A 17,648-nucleotide genomic window follows, 5' to 3' on the forward strand; every position below is an offset into this window, starting at 1 on the left:
AGAAACAGCCTAATCTCAAGCAACGCGTATCTCGGGGCCACGCGCTTTCAATGTCAGATGATTAACGTTAAGGAACACATAAGCAGTCTTGTTTTCAACCTAATTCCTGTCTTTGAAATTTTCGGTCTCTTAAAAATGGTCTTATCTGAACCTTAAAAGGAAGTGGATAAAAAACAGAGCCAAAAACCCAGAATAAAAAATCTTTCCTAATTGAAACAGATGCCCGGGATATATATTGTGATTACTAAGAGGGCACAAGCAGAGCCACAAGTCAAAATGTTCCAAGAATGTTTGAGTCCACGTCTTATTCTGAGACGGAATTCCCGCTTTATAAAAGATTAAATCTCTGGGGATTGCCTTAACTGCAATCCTTTTTCACTTTTTATGTTCCCCAAGAGTTATGATAAATATTTTTATAATGTTGAAAATGATTAATCAACCACAATACACTTTATATTTGTGGAATGAATCTATTCTTCAAGGAGCAATAAAAAAATAGTTTTCCACTGAATTCTTCTTATCAAATAGGAAAAATATAGAAGATGTATTTTCCTTAAATTCAACCTATTAAAATTAATTCTTTTCCATTTGATATGCTCATAAATTATGAATAAAAATTATATTTAAGATTTGTGGTTTCGCAGAATGGGCCTCCTAGGTACAATTAATGTGAAACTCTTAAAAATTCTTGTGAACTAATTATTCATATGTGGCTTACGTCAATAAAAATGGTACAAAGATAAAAACTTTTGCGTTATCGTATTTAAAAATATATTAAATCAGAGAATAACACCAATGGATTCAAGACAGATCATCTCTAATTTTTTTCCCCCAAAGAGTTCCTTGATGGATGAAAAGGGCATACTCACCCTGATTAAATTTCCTAGCAAGCGCTTTCGATCGCATGATAATCTCCAGCAGTGACGTCATTAGACTTTTTAAATATCCATGTCCAGAAATCAAAGACTCAGGGGAAATCCTTTAGCAATTCAGACGCACTTGGGCCAATGACATTGACATACTCCGCTTAGCTCTTTCTCCCTCCTTTTTTCTCTATTTCACTCACTCTTTCGCGACCTTTTTTTTGTGGCAAGTTAAACCAAGATGTCGAAACAATTAGAAATCACTTTTGCAAATCAAGAACACAAGTTTTTCCGGGGTGGACAACCGACACAAGTGCATTTGCATACAATTTCGACGTGGGTTTGGGGGGGGGTGGTGTTTATAAATTTGCGGCTAAGCCAGCAAAAATCTTGCTAAAGTCTGCCCCTTTTTGTTTGTTTGTCCTTTCGTTTTTCTTGTGGCACACACGTCTCGAAAAAGTCATAGGGGTAGTGGGAAAATATCGAGAAAAATCCAACAAAACCGACGGAAAAAAGACGCTGTTGTTGGGGTTCGAGTTGTCGTTCTTGTTGTTGTTGTTGTGGAAAAACAGTTTAAGGCACACACAGTTGGGAAATGCGAAATGCAAAATGCGAAAATGGAACTGGAGCTGGAACCGGTGGAACCTGGAGAGCAAAAACCACCTGAACACACCTGCCCCACAAAGCTCCTCGAAAGCGACTGACGACGGAACTCGAGGCAGAAAACAGAGAAACAGAGGCGGAAAACTGAAAACGGAAAATGAACTGAGCGGAGCAGAGAACGCCGACTATTTCGTCTATGCGCTATAGTTTCTTTTTCCACCTCTCCCATTTGCTATTTTCCATACCAAAAAGCAAAAAGCAAAAAAAAAAGAGAAAGGGAAAATAAAAAAAGAAAACCCGCCAAGGCAAGGAAAACAGGAGACTGACTATCGCGGTGGCAATTATGAAGGAACGGGTGGAGCTCCCAAAACTCCGTAACTCCACCACCAACCAACCAACCACACAGGCACGTGCTCACCGTGGTAGTGGTGATTTCAGGTGACTTCAGGTGATTTCAGGTGTTTCAGTTGCTTCGGGTGCCTCGTTTCCAGTGTGTTGGTGGGGGCAGCCAAAGGACACTAACGACAGGGCACGAAAAACGCAACGTAATTCATGCAAATGAAGTCACGCAAGATTCCCCGCTCCGCTGAAAGAAAAGAGAGAGACAAGGGTCCCCAGGCCTCCAAAAGAGACCTCGACGATTGCCCATCCAATGGGCTTTCACCTGGTCGAGAAGGAGTGGGAGGTGGGTGGAACCATTAGCTGAGAATGGTTTTAGGGTATCATAAATGTGAACTCATTTAATGGGAAAGTGATATGGATAAGGTTTCTATCTCCATTTAACCTAGATCATGTAAACCTCAGTTCCTAAAGGTATACTTTTGGAAATAAATATACAATAGATATCCATTTCCAATTTATTTTTAGCTAAAGCCAAAAAAACTTGACTTTAATAACTACTTACCTTACTTATTTAATGGGAAAGTGATATGGATAAGGTTTCTATCTCTATTTAACCTAGATCATGTAAGCCGTAGTTCCTGAAGTTATACTTCAGGAAATACAAATATTTTAGAAATCTTTCTTCAATTTATTATTTATTTAAGCTAAAAAGATTCGACCTTAACAATTACCTACCTATTTAAAATTACATTTATCTTATATAGGTACTTTTATTTATACTTGTATATTACTCTGAACACAGTATGCATTATAAGATGACAACAAAAATGTGTTCTTAATATCTTTAAAAGTTTGTGTTTACCAATATTCGGTTGATATGATTACAGTTATCATTTGTGTAATTTAATTATCCTCTTCTCAAAGAAGAAAAATCCTTGCAATCTTAGATAGATCAAAAAGAATTCATTTTAGTTTTAATTCAAAAAGTTTTTTATGATATTTTCAAAAGGAACCTGAAAGCTTTTTGGTCTTAATGTGTTCCCTCATGATTTAACTATAAGCCTAACAAGAGGTTCCTTAAGCTTTTGAATTACTTTATTTCTGTGATTTCCGAACATTGTTGATTTTTGTGTCCTGCCCGAGCTTCCTTCTACCGATTTCCCTTGGTAAGTGGAGGAACAGTCGTCGGCTTACCTTTTATCTTGGCCATCTATCTATATGGCTGTTATTAAAGCCCAACAGGCCATGCACATGCCAAGTAAGTTTCGGGCCTAAGTCCTTTACTTTACCCCTTTATAGCTGCTCTGTGAGCCCTCTTGAAACCCCCCATTCGCCCACTTTATCACCCACTGTGAAAATTTATGCAACACCCACTCTATTACCCCCCTTGAAAAGGGACCACCCTCTGACCAATGGGCAGGCAAAAGGCACCACTTGTAGAGGGGGAGGGGGTGTGTCCTGTCACAGAGGGGGCGGTGGGTGGTGGGGGTGTTGTGTGCTGGTCTATGGGTGGGTGGTGTAGATTTGTCGCCTGCTCAGTCCGCGTGTCAGTCGTTTGTCATATAGGCCCGACAATGTCGGACGTCTGACGTCGTCGTCGTCTGGAACTCTTTTCAAGTACATGCAATCAATATTTCGCTTGCATTAATTATTCATGCTAGAAAAGAGCCACCCCCTTGCTAGCCCCCCCCACATTCCCCCCTTTTTGCCAGCGCCCCTGGCCAGTCTGGATAATAATATTTCTACTTTTCTGCTGCGTTCCAATTCCAGCGCATTGCTGGCATTTTTTCTTTATTGCCAAGCGAGAGGTAAACAGGCTAAAACGAAAGAGACGGAGCTAACCGAGAGGAAAGAGAGAGGGCGAGTGGCGAAGAGTGAGAGGTGAATAGGCAGATCGGGTGGGTGGGTTGCAAAGTCATAATAAAAGTAAGTCAGCCGAGGGAAAAACATTTGTTTTTGTTCCATCTCGTAAAATATATGCGAAGATTTTCGCCAACGTCCGAATCTTTTAACGATTGTTGTTGCTGTTCAGTTTGGGTCAGCTTTATGGAACGTATAATTGGCCCAAACGGATCTTGGCATCCAAATGCGCTGCGCCTTATTAATAATTGCAATTTTCATAGCTGTTTATCTAACTCTTCGTACGTCATTTGGGGCGCCAAATGTTTGGTTTTTCCGGGGAGGGTTGGCGATGGGGAAAACAGGAAAACAGGTCCATTGTTCTATTTTTACACCGCACTTGATCTTGCCAAACAAATATAAATTTACATAGTACATGCACACTGGAGGGCAGAACTTTGTTGGGATTTTAGCCAATTATTTCAAGGTCGCACACTTGTGTGAGGAAAATGCCAGAGAAAAGCGGCGAGAGGATGTGCTAAGAATACAATATCATGGAACTGCAACGATGTCTATAATAGGGCATGGCGAAAGGAAATTAAATCATGCACCGGATAAGTCGATATCAACAGACATTAGCGTTGCTTAACAGAAAGGGGAACCCCACTGGCAGATAACTCCCCGATCCCCTCGGTTGTAAAAAGCGCTCTCAATTCATTTGACGTAAGCAATGTTTTATCGTTTAGTAGTTAATATTTGTGCGTAGTTAACAGTGAGTAACTCATATTTTAACCTCAAATACTAAAATGAAAGATATGTTTTTTTTAAACTATAATTTAAACGTACTTCATTCATCGCTTGTAGTAATAGTATGATGTAAGTAGTAGTAGTAAATTTTATTTAGTAGTATATTTAATCTTTATATAGCGCATATAAAGTATTCAGCTTGAGAGCTTATTATTTAACGTTTTAAAAATCCCAAAACTGTTTTTTAAATGATTTTACAATTTTTTTTTGTCTGTTGAGCATCGTTTTTTGGATTAGTCTAAAATGAATATCTACCTATATTTATAATTTCATTTGTTGAACTTATAAAACCAAACGGTTCGAAATTACCAAGTAAATCCGCCCTAAAAGGCAAAAGGAAAAGTATCTGTGAAATCCTTTTTTAGTATCCCAGTGGCGAGTTTCTCATTAATTTCTAAATAGGAGTGGGGGGGAGGAGAAAAGAAATTGGAGAGTGGCCAGAGCGAAATGCAATAATTTCAGCGCACTTTTAATTATCAGGAAATTACAAACACACATCAGGTGCCCACAAACATATAAACATTTATTTTGTATATAGTGGCAGATGCAATTTTCAGTATGAGGTAATCGTGCAGCAGGCTTTTCCACCCACTAGCCCACCCAAACACACACACACACACACCAGCACACTCCCACTACCACACACGCGCACTAATACAGACAAACGCTGGCTTCTGACTGGCGGGCATTCAATGGAGTTGTTGCTGTTGTTGTCGCCATTTCGCTGTCGTCTCCCTTATCTCCCTGTCATTATCTCTCTCTCTATTTGGGGATGGGAATGGGGGGCTGCGGCAGAGTCAGTGGCCGGGGGAGGGGAGAGTGAAGAGCGACTGTCATTCGTTTGTCATCGTTGGCACTCGACTGAGCGGCGAAAACTTTGGCGTCACGACAGCGGCAGCAGCAGCAGCAGCGCACTCTCTCTCTCGCCCCCCTCTCTTTCTGCCGCGTCTGCGCTGTGGGGCTCTGGGGTGGAGCTTTGTCCGAACTGAGAGAGCTGGAGCGAGAGAGCGGTGGCCGCGGCGAATTCGCCAGGTAGCTTGTTGCTCTCTTGTTGCTGCTGGCATTTGATTAATGAAGTGTGTTAAGAGGTTACCAGCCAAGGACAAAGGCTCTCCAAGAGGTCCTTGACTGTGGCAGCCACATATACCATCACATATATATATATATAAAGACATCTCCGATGGAAAGACAACTGGGGGCGTGGTCTCTGCCGCAGTGGCTGCCGTGTCGCAATTGCTGCTGCTTTTGCTGCTGCTGCTGCCTCTGCTGCTGCCCGTTATCATATCTCTCTGTCGCTGCTCATTTGGCGCTCTCTATCTCATAGGATACGGCCATCCTGCTCGCTCATCTGTTGCTGCTGTTGCTATTGCTGTTGCTCTTTCGCTTTGGCTCTGGGCCCACGTTGCGTATACGTAATGTGCGCCAAATTGTGTCGCCACACTGTCGTTGGTCCATTGATGTGCGCTGATAGCGACAGTGGGCAGAAGCAGCGACGCAGCAGCAAAATCAGCAGCAGCAGCAGCAGCAACAACTTTCCGCAAAATGGCGTTTTACAGGTACACATATAAATATACGTACAAATAACAAAAAAAAAAAGGGAAAAATATCTTTACAGACACAAAGCAACTTAGATACACACCTTTCCAATACATCCCCCTTTATCATTCACTGGCGATATCTCCAACTTGCCAGCGCAACTTTCTTGTGACTGTAAAAATAAACAAAAGGCGAAAAAAAGTCGAGAGCAAACAAAAAGCCTGCCGCAAAAAGGGGCAACTCCTTGTTGTTGCTGCTGCTGTTGATGTTGCTGCTGTGTTTATTGCCTTTAGCTGCCGTGGCAGCCGCAGCACTGAGTTTTATGTCTTCATTAACTGAAAAAGTTATGAGCCATGGCTGCGGGAATGGCAGCGGGGTCAGGAGGGGCGGAAAAGTGGCAGCAGAAATCAGGGAATGGAGGTGGAAAACGAAGGACAAACCTGACCACAGCATCCATCTGTAAAAGCCGTAATTGGACTTGGACTGATGGTTGACAATATTGCCTTTTCTTTCGTTCTATACAGTACTAAAGATATTTTTTTGTGATCTGCGTCATGGTAATCAGTTTTTGTCATGTGCAGATGCTTACAGCGTCTGTTCCTTAAGGGCACAGTGGCTTAAAACCAATTAATACTTAAAGAAACAGCTGAAATATTACTTACATTTTTTAAAATTTCTTTTGAAGATAGCGTTTAAGATAGTTTATAAACTAATTTTAGTGGACCAGTTTTACTATTCATCGTTGGAAATTTCAAATTTATTTTTTTTTATTTTGCTTCAACATTTATTATTTTCCAATATTGGTTAACCTTTCTCTCACAGTAAAAATTAGAATTTATTAAATTTGCATTTAAAATGAGATCTTTTAATATGTATCCATTGATTTCCAAGCTGATCTCAACTCACTATTAGTGGCATTGCTTATCCAGTCTCACTTTCACTGATTTGCCCCACTGTAAACCGTTGATAACTCATTTCACGTGTCTAGATAGTATTACAGAACGCGTAGCACCGGGCTCCACTTACCGCCTCGAAAATCGTTCGGGTGACGTTCTGAGATATTGGTTTAGTTTTTTTACTGGTACTCGTAAAAGTCAGTCACAGTAGCCGTCGTTGTTGTTGGCCCGCTGTTTTTGCTGCTGGTCAAGTCATCAGAAAAGCGTCGTCGTTGTCCAATATTGTATGGTTGATTCCACACAGGTCTCACCAGTTAACTTCGCTCCACTGATGCGCTTTTTTTCAATTTGTCACGTACGTTGGACTTTTTCGATTTTCATCTCATTACGTTTGGGAGACAGAGGGTGCGAGTGAGATAGCTGGGGTCTGGTGCCTTGGAGAGCGGCAGAACGACCCACTTAATTAGTATTTATGAAATTCATAGAAAATTTCAGCTTGTGGCAGCCCTGTTAATCAGGGGAATTTGTTTATTCCCAAGTCCTTTACCTTCGCTTGCATGTGCTTAGCCAGTCAAATTATGCATTAAATGGCCATTACTTTTGGCTTATGAAAACAAAGTTAGTGGGTTAAGATTTAGGAATGGCAAACAGCCAAGGAGTTAGATTTTAAGATTGAGTTATAGTTAATGAGAAGGTAAGGGGAGATTTGGAATCACTCAAGTAAATTAAACACCTCACCTGATGTAAATGAAACTAATGAAAATTTATTGCGGATTCTTTTAGAACCTTATATAGTTTTTAAGTATTCATATACAGCGTGCAGAAATAACACATAAAGTGCTTAATCAAAACACAAACTTAAATAAATAATACCTTAGTCACTCCACACTTACCACCCATTTTAGTCTCTAGATTTGTCGATTTCAATAAATATATATAATATTTGTTGAAATTATCCATTGATCTGTGGCTTACTAGGCATAAATGTACCAAGTACTTACATGACACTTTCCCGAAAATGAGTGTACGCCTAAATTATGACTTTGCTGCCTCCGCAAAACCAAAAACCGCGAGTTGGAAAACGTGAGCGCGGAACATTTATCATTACTTTTGTCCCCCCTCCAAAATAGTAAAAGCAATAATAACTTTATGTATTTGACCTGGGCCACAAGAACAACAAAAACAACAAAAGCAAAGGCAAAACAACAAAGGCGGCCAAAGGAACAACATCAAGCCGAGTCCTCGAGTGGCTTCTATGATAGAAAATTGTGTCACGACAGGAAGCGAGATAAGAGCGTAATTTTCTTTCAACGTGCACGGGCCCAAAAGCTTTTCTTGGCCGCCTTTTTTTTGGTATACGTACGTATACGTGTACGTATATTCAGGCCAGGACTTTTGGTCCGGATGTGAGCTATCGTGGTTACCGTTAGTCATTTTCAGTGATTGTTCAACGTCGGACGTTTCAACGTTGTCGTCGTCGTCGGTTGACTTTTAATGATTGTCACGCTCCCGCTTTCTAACTAACCCCTCGAGTCCTCTTATATCCCTTTCTAACCGCTGACCACAACAGACAGGTGGAAGCAACCCACCTGAGGGAAAACGGGAAGGGTGCGGAAATGAGTGGGGGTTCAGGGGGAGTAGGAGCTGGAGTGAACCCAAGACTAATTTGCATTTATATTCATAATCTTAGGCATTGCGTCATGAAATATTGCATGTCCCGAACTTGTGACACTTTAATTGCCCATTTGGTACTAAGCCTACACTGACACAGATGGGATACGACCTAAAATTCTTCAATATTCACAAATAAGACTATCAATGCTTGAGAAAAAGTGGATAATTTTAGACAAACTCTAAAGATTTGGTGGGCATAACCTTTACTTGTAGCTATTTTCAAAATAAACGGAATCCAAAATGAAAATAATTATATACAACACTTACATATCTTAAATATATCTACCCACCAATGATCCCTAAATAATGTACCAATGTTATGCACAAATTGTATGTAAGATTATTACAATATACAATGATTAAGTTTAATCTACTAACTATAATCTATTTTTATCTGAAGAAAGAAAGATCTGATCTGATTGTATGTCCATCTTTCTTTATAGATTCTTCTATCATTTTCTTAATATAATATAATCACCTTCTCCACCACCTTCTAAACAATTTCCCTCAGTGCAGCTTAAAGTGGACTCATTTCTTGGGCTTTCGCACCCACCTACTTGCCCAGATCAATGCCACGTGCACCTCCAACCCCTTCAGGACCTGCTATATTCCTGGTTTTTTTCCTGCTCCGATATATTCTCGTAAATCGTTGTCTATATGGTTTGTCTGTTTCGCTGACTACGTGACTTTTTCGCATTTTTGCGCATTCTGGCTGCGACTCGCAGATCGATTTTCAGACGCGATCCAAAAGATCCATGCGGGTGCATAAGAACAGATACAGATGCAGATACAGATACAGAGAACTGAAGTGATCTGAATGGCAGGGCAGACAAGACCAAAGTTTGAGATGTTAAGTTGTTTGTTTGTTGTGGGTACTTCGGGAACGGTTCTGTTGGGATTGCTGATAAATGTCTATAAATACGCAAGGCAGCCACAATACGAAAGATACAATGTGTGTGTTGTACGATTTGGAAGGGTTCCACGGAGTCTGCTCTTCGTCTGGGTTTATCTTGGGAATTTTATCAGCAACATAAACCAATTCAATTGCAACATAAATCAGAGACCATAACATGTGTTGAGCACTCGATGATAGTGGTGTGATGTATTTGTATACAAAGTAATAACGCAATTATATCTGAGGACGCCATTTTCCAGCGAGTTGGTTTCCCCCACACCCCCCGATTTTCCACTGACTTTTCAATCTCCCCCTTTTGGCGGCCATAGCCAAGCGTAAAGAGATGTAAAGACATGCTCGAGAGTGCCACTCAATGTGGCAAGCCAGGGGGAAAATGGGGAAAGGGGCTGGATTTTCTGCCAGCAACAGGACAAAATGTGAACCAAGCGTAAACTGCCATTTTGCCATTTCAAGCATTAAGAATGCTACAAAAAATAAATGTGAGAAAGGTATATGAAAATAAAAGTACAAATAAAAATTCTCGAAAAGAAATCACAATTTTATTGTACGCATTTTAATCGAGGGGGTGGTGGTGGGGTGGCTGCCGTTTTGAGTGGCCTTCTACCCACTGATAAAGCCCCTCTTTCACCCCTTCTGCCTGAAAACTGGCTTAATTAAAATGTATTAGTTCTGCCTGCCTTAATTCTTAAAAACAATATTTTTGCAAACAATTAAGTACAGCCGAAAAGGAAATGTTGCAACATTGTAAGCAGGAAAAAAAAACGAATCTCTGAAGCACGAAAATCTGGTTGTATTTGTTGGGTAATTAGAGGCAAGCTTGTGAAGTACAATTATCAAAACGAATTCCTTTGAAATCCCAAGTGCCCTGAAATCAACTCCCGGCTTAAACCCTGTAGTCAAACACCAACCACACATCCGTTTATCCTTCGTTCTTCAAGAAATTACGACTATGACCAATTGCCTCTAAACCAATCATAGTTTTCCTTCCGTTTCTTTTGCCTTTGTGGAACCCTTGAAGTCCGTAGCAAATATGCTTGAAATGATTGCGGCGAAGGGAAACCCCCGAAATTCAAGAGTCAAACGACCAGAAAGGATAACAACCAATTGCCACATGTCTGAGGACTTATCAGAAAATCAGGAGGATTCATTTAAATAACAGAGAAGCCAACATCCGGAGCTGAGCAAATTATAACTCAATTTATACGCTTGTTTGCCCAGGAAAACTCCAGCTCAAGTCCCAAAAGAAGTAACGATGGCGATGGCTGTGTCCTGCCATCCTCACAAAGGTCCAACTGGCAGGACACGAAAAGAAAACTCATTTTTGTGCTGCGCAAACAGTTCTCTTTTCCTTTCCCGACTTTCGTCCTTTGATTTTCCCCCCATCTGACTGACTGACTGACTCCCCACACATTAGGACTTCCTTTCCTTCCGATTTCGTGTCCTGGCTGCGATTGTGCGCATTATACGGAGTCCGTTTTCAGTGGGTGGTGGCTGGGGGTTTTTTGGGGTGCTTCGGGGGACCTGCGTTGTCCCTTCGTCAGTGCAAAAAATTTATGATTTATGTTGTTTTAAATCCAAGTCCAACCGGGAACAATCATCCTGGGAAGCCCTAGCCACAAACTATTTCCCAGGACTTCCAAGAGAGTGAAGATATGAAGTCGTGAGCGGAGCGTGAGTGCAGATTCTGCAAAAAAGGAGAGTTAGATAAAACAACAATATTTTAGTAATATAAATGTAGTTTTTTAAATATTTTTAAAACAAAAATTGAAATAGTTCTTAAAAGCTAGCATATAAAAGCAGTTTCCTGTCCCTATCTTATTTTTCAACGGAAGCAGTCACACGTAGATATTTAATAGGGGTTTTTCCCAAGATAATCAGTAAATTCTAAGAATTTTGTGTGACATCATTTCCGGTTTACAGCAATGTTAAACTGGTTAAAATTTTGTTGTATAAATCATAGTTGTATAAGATGTTAAAAAAGATTTCACACAAGTATATTCCGTCGTCTGCATATAACACGAGATGACTAATCCGCCTTAATAATCTCCTTCTAAGCACCCTGGCAAATCGGTCAACATTTCAATTACATTTCCCGTTCGTGAGTCACGCCCGCATCTCAAAGTCGAACATATCTATCCTGGCCTTATGTCCTCCGACTTCTGTCCTGCGGCGGGTGCATGTGTGTGGTTTCCACAGATTACACACACAAAGGGAGCGAGAGTGTGTGTAAAAGGGGCACCGCCCACCACATGCAACCGCCCCTAACGAGAATCCAAGAACGGAACAGACCAGCCCGAACAGAACTGAGCTGGCTGGGCCAAATGCGAGACCATTTAATTTGCTGCGGAGGTAATGTGGCATATGCCAGTGGTTCGGAGGAGCCGCCTCAGATTGAGTGCTAAACAGGCCGAGCACCACCCAGCCGCTCTACTAAACCACGCAGCCACTGAACCACACGACGGCTTAACCACTTGCAGCCCAAATTGCTGGCAAGGATGCACAGGAAAAAATGATGTTGGGTTTAAAATTGATTACGATAGTTAATTAGCATCTAACTAAGGTTATCATATATTATATATTAATATAATCATAACTATCTTCTTATCTTTAAAGACCATTCTGTGCATTCTATGATACTAACCATATTCTTTTAAGTATCAATAAGATTTCAACTAAAACTAATTCCCGAATCAGGCTAATAATATAGTCCTTACTTTTGTTTGCTTTTCTAGATCCTAAATTGGGGACAATTCCTCGACTCTTTTAACAGAATCCTTAATTTTTGGAACACTTTAGTATAAGCTGTTCCTTTCTTTGCGAAGGTAATACCTTGTATCCCAACTCCTGCTCTCTATAGATCAGATTTACATTCTATGATACTAACCTTTTCTTTTAAAATTCAGTTAGATTTCGCCGAAAGCTATTATGACAATTAGGTAAAGTTAGGTTAATAATCTTGATCTTTTTCTAGTTTTATATTCCGGAACACAGTTTGGGGACAATTCATTGGCTCCCTAAATAGAATCCTTGAGTTTTGGAAAACTTTAGCAGTAGCGGTTTCTTTCTGTGCGAAGGTAAAGCCCATGAGCGTGAGCTCGAAATTGACCCGCAGCCGTTGGCCATGCATCTGGAATTTATTACGCCCTGGCATTTGCATATTTATGAATAATGGAGGATAACCAGTGTGGCCAAGAGCATGTCCAGAAATTAAGACTGGCCAAAGGGGCGGGGAACTAAGGGGGGCGAACGACCCCCGACCTCGCCAGCCTTTCGACTTTTCCATTTCTATAACCTTTGCATGCCAACTGAGATCCGTAGAGTGTGCGAAACTGATATTCCGACAACGCACACAGGCACACTGGAACCAATACAATTACAGACTATGGTATTACCAAATATGTGTGCACACTCCAAGACATTGGTCACGAAAAGCGGAAATGCTGATAAGGAACTTCAATGTTTTTTTATTTCGTTGTCGTGTTTAATGTCTTTTTGTCGTGCTTAGTGTCTTTAGTGTGTGCTCTACTCCCAAGCACCCTTGTATTCGTGTGTGTGCGTAGCCCCGCCATATAATCTATATAGTATAATACTTAGTAGCGATTTAGTCAACCCGGGGAGTTGGGGATGGTCGTCGGGCAGTCATAAGTCAAGTGGTTGGCCCTGGGAAAATGGGAATTTCATGTAAATCATTTTATTTAGCGGGGAATGGGTGAAGAATGATGAAATTGGGCGGGGTACCAACTTTGGTTAATGTCATTTTTATACATTTAATATTTGAATTTATTAAACTTTCTGTAGATTGTCATAAATATAAATGATTTAAATTGTTAAAAATCTTAATTCTTATTGAATTGGATAAGAATCATCTTAGGCAAATAAAAGAAACTGTTGAGGACAGCAAAAACGAATTAACAGACTTCATTTTATTTGAGAAACACGAAACTAATTTAAATTGCCATCGTAAAAGTCACAAAAATTGGAACGTAATTCAAAATTCACCCATAATTGTTTCGTATTTGTCGATTTTGGTTGTTCGTAAACAAAAATCCCGATTTCAAGTGGCGGTTTGTGCACGTCTGGCACTCAGACAATCCCAGCCACTTATCGAATTTCACACTCGATTTGTTCTAGACGATGGATGATGAGTTTCTCAAGAGCTCCGAAATGAAGACTTGGCGCAGCTTCCTTTGAAGAAGAAACCGATAAAATCGATGAACTCTGTGACAACCGCATAGTTGAAAAGAAATAAATTGAAATTTATGCGGTCATAACAATTAGAAAGAAGTCAAGTGTCGCAGCGAAAGGGCGCACTCTCACTTCGGATGGGAAAGTTATCTTTTGGGCTGGATAAACAATTAGTTTTCTTCTAGGGATTGTTATCTATAAGCCTAATGCTGAAATACCAGCTCGTTTCATGCACGTGACTTAAACACACACTCACCTGCCTGGGAAACTCCCCCTGGATATCATCATAATTGGATTTAAAGCCTAGGCCCAGTTCCAATCCCTTTTGTGTTTGTGGAAGGGCAACCTGCAGCGAAATTTACCCGCGGGCATATTTAATTTAATTTCTACGTATTTAACCCATAACCAAGCAAACCTGTGAAAATATTGGAGGTCGTTGCTGCGAATGCTCTTTAAATTGGAATTAGGTACATAACAATATAAACTTTTTTATATTTCTGAAGACTTTTAAAAGTTAATCCAACGTTTAGAAAAATAAAATTGTGATCAGTGTAAAATTAGTATTGTAATCGATATCAAATGTTATTTTAAGTGGTTATTATGAAATGGCTCTAATGAAATGATAAGATGACATACTTATATGTCCTGCATCAAATAATATGAAAATTAAATTAAATTAAATTCTTCGAATATTTAAACCTTTTTAATGTCACCTCATTTAAAATGATTAATAAACTATTTATTAAATTGTATTTAACCAGTGAAGTACCCTTTGTGAGAGTAATACCAAACCAAAGCAAACCAATCCGAACTGTAGCTGTGGTAAGGGATCGGGGGCCAGAACAATGAGGGATTGCAGGTTGCACAAGCCTGAAACGCGTTTCACTTTAAAAATTTATGCAATTATGAGCCGCAAATATTATTATGTAAACATACAAATACAAACTGGTGGGGATGGTCGACAAATGAGCAATGTCCTGCCCATTCCGTTCATGTTGTGGCAACATATTGATAGACAATAATTTGTCTTAATGAAATTTTGCCTTTATTTATGAGATGGTCGAAACGTGTAGGAAATCTTTCACAACCCAAGGCGACGGCGTTGCTAGGAAAACAATCTGTGCCGGATATTTTGAGGACCAACCTTGGGGCAATTAGTGATGGAGGGTTGGGTTTTGTGTGGAACTTTCCCGGGGATTGTTATTGTTGCCGTTCAGGTTGCTGTCTTTCATGTCCTGTGCATAATTTATAGCTCCAGCCACCCACTTTGGATTCTGTCTGGGTCTCTGCTGCCCGAAGAAGCCCCATTCCAATTATCAACAAACTTTTCGAGAAAAGAACTGAAATCTGTGATGTAATTGCTTTTGGTTTCTCACCTTTTGTCGAAAGTCCGAGCGAGTTTTCCACACTGGGAAAACGAAAAACTCTGAAAACTGTTAATGGGGCTTCCCCGCTGCGTGTGGATAGGTTTTTCAGTTGGCAAAAAAGGACGTAGAGGTGCTGAGAGATTTTCCAATATCAATTGAAATTAAATTGAATTTTAAATTGGCCAGCGTGGCCAGGAGACATTGTCGATTTGTGCGGCGAAATCCAAAGAAAAGTGGGCGTATGTGGGTTGATATGGGCGTGGCCTCGGGTTGGCCACACTTGTTTGTGACAGCCCAAAAGGGCAATAAAGCGAATGAAAAATGTGTAATGGAGTGAGTGTGAAAAGGTGGAAAAGTTTCATGTCACACTACTGTTATAAAATTGGGATTTGGCAAAATCTAAAACGGACCCTGCTAGCCAACGAAAAATATAACTTATTATTTCAGTTGCTAAAATCTTATAACCAGAGATTTAGTTCTTGCATACTTTTTAAAATAACGCATTTATGTTGTAAAAACTTCCCAGCTTGCAGGAATTCCACTAAAAACAACACCAATGGGGGGTTCCCAACTCGTAGACTTGACAGCAAAACGCCTCCAGACCGCCTTCAGTTAGTTGCACACAGAACAAAAGTAAAAGTAGGCATCACAATAAGGACTCTGCAACGCTGGGCTGCATCTGAAGCAGAAACGTATCCTATATCCTATGTTCCATATCCCATATAACGAGTACTTCGCATCCCATTCCGTTGCTTTTGTTGGCTCGCCATTGTCGACTTAAATGCACAATTTGCGCATGAAAAGCACGGATTTGGAGAGAGGGAAGGAGGCAAATTTACACTGTGAAAAATGAAATTAAAAAACTAAAATAATTGAATTTCTTAGAAGTTTATTATATTGTATATTATTATTGATTTTCTATTAGTTAGAAATAAATCCTGTATTGGCATTAGTAAGTCTATTATTTTGCACCTTATGACACAATAGGTGATTTCTTACCATAATCAACTTTCCGTATCACTTTGATAATTTGAAAAATGTAGAGACTTTGTTTTTTGGGTTTTACTTTTACTTAAAATGGTTTTTCTCACAGTTTTTCATTTTTCTCTCTATATTAAAGTATTATCGAAAGGAACCAATTTACCTGTATAAATCTATAAAATTGATCCTGACAAATACAATCTTAGTTTGCATCATTTTTGTATTTGTTTTAAAATGCATTACTTGTTTCTTCCTGTGTACATTATATACCGATACACACACTCACACTCTGGCATATTCAATGTACTTCCGGTGGCGGAACAGGAACAGGAGCGACTGCGATGCCGCGACTGGATTCGGTTTTTGAAGTTGCTTTCAAGGCCCTTTGACAGACGCAGCGACGGATAATACACACTTAATTGCTCAAAATGATGCGATTGTGGAGCGTTGCATATGCCACATACACTTACACACAAGCACACCACCACACCACCGCACACAGATACTCACTCACACTAACGAAAGAATAAATATCACCCATCTGCACCACCCGATTAGCGAATGGAAAGCTCAGCTACAACTTTTTTGGCGCGCTCAATTTAAAGCAGGCTGTAAAAACCGAAGGAAACTGGCGGTAAAGGGGTGTTAAGGGGGTGGTGTGAGGGGGGCTACACAAAAAGGGGGAGTTACCCTGCTTATGTATTTAAGCCACAACAAAAGACACTCGAGAGCATATCATTGGCGTTTTGTGACGACCTCGCCGCACTTGAGCCCACATGAGCCACAGGCCATAATTGCATTTAAAGGTTTTGCACTCTACTCTCGACCCCTTTCCCTTAACCTTTCCCACATGCGGCTGTGCGTACGAAAACATGCTAAATATGGCTCTTGAAGGGCAGCCCTTTGTGAAAGAAGTTGGGCCAGCGAGGCTCAAGAAATCAGCTACAAGAAAATCATTAGAAGATATTTAAAATAGGTGAATTTTAGCGAGACTTAAAAAAAAATTTTATGAAATGAGGTCGATATAATGAATAGATTCCTTTGTGATTTTTAAATAAATCAACTAAAAGATGGTTATTATTTCACTATAATCTAACAAGAATCTGTCTATCGTTGTAAATATTTTATTAAAGCTAAGCTAATTAATATTAGTAATGAAACCTCTTATGTTTTAAAACTCTAAAAAAATATGTTTATAATCATTTTTTTTAATAAATCAATAGAATACAGTATCTAAAGTTTTAAATAATTTTAAATTAAATGTTGCTCGTGACATATTTAATAACTTTTAATTATAAAAATACCGAACAAAATTTGAGGAACTTTAGTTCCCTAAGCTTGAGCACCCCATCCCATTCTGCCCACTCTCAAATTATCCCGAGACGACCCACAAAAAAGCAACCGCATTTCTGCGTTTTACTCGAGAACCACTCCACTTTGGTTCAATTCTGTTCAGTTCGAACCACTCCACTCTGTAGTAGAACCCCACCCCCGTTTAAAGACCGCTGGCCCTCCACGCCCCTGGGGCATCGATTGCTACTCGCCTTGCCATTGTTTCAATTTCCATGTCGATTTGGTTGTTTTCGTTTTGATGACCTCGCCGCAGCAGCAGCCGCAGAAATGGTCGAAATCTATAAAT

At 40.0% G+C, this 17,648-nt stretch overlaps 2 protein-coding genes across 2 annotated transcripts in view; both read right to left on the reverse strand.

Annotated features, from left to right (window-relative positions):
• ham (hamlet) overlaps positions 1 to 1,540 on the reverse strand; it is a 31,795-nt gene extending 30,255 nt beyond the window's left edge. Inside the window, exon 1 of the mRNA XM_017090543.4 lies at positions 870 to 1,540. Coding sequence (XP_016946032.4) covers positions 870 to 930 — 61 coding nt within the window. The 5' untranslated portion in view covers positions 931 to 1,540. The remainder of the gene's footprint in view (positions 1 to 869) is intronic.
• Positions 1,541 to 15,201: 13,661 nt separating this feature from the next.
• On the reverse strand, positions 15,202 to 15,390 carry LOC108013535 (uncharacterized). Its single transcript, XM_017079475.3, has one exon. The coding sequence runs from the start codon at positions 15,388 to 15,390 to the stop codon at positions 15,202 to 15,204; it is 189 nt and encodes a 62-aa protein (XP_016934964.3).
• Between the last annotated feature and the right edge of the window lie 2,258 nt (positions 15,391 to 17,648).

The sequence above is a fragment of the Drosophila suzukii genome, chromosome 2L, assembly GCF_043229965.1.
Source record: "Drosophila suzukii chromosome 2L, CBGP_Dsuzu_IsoJpt1.0, whole genome shotgun sequence".
In the NCBI taxonomy this organism is placed as follows: Eukaryota; Metazoa; Arthropoda; class Insecta; order Diptera; family Drosophilidae; genus Drosophila; species Drosophila suzukii.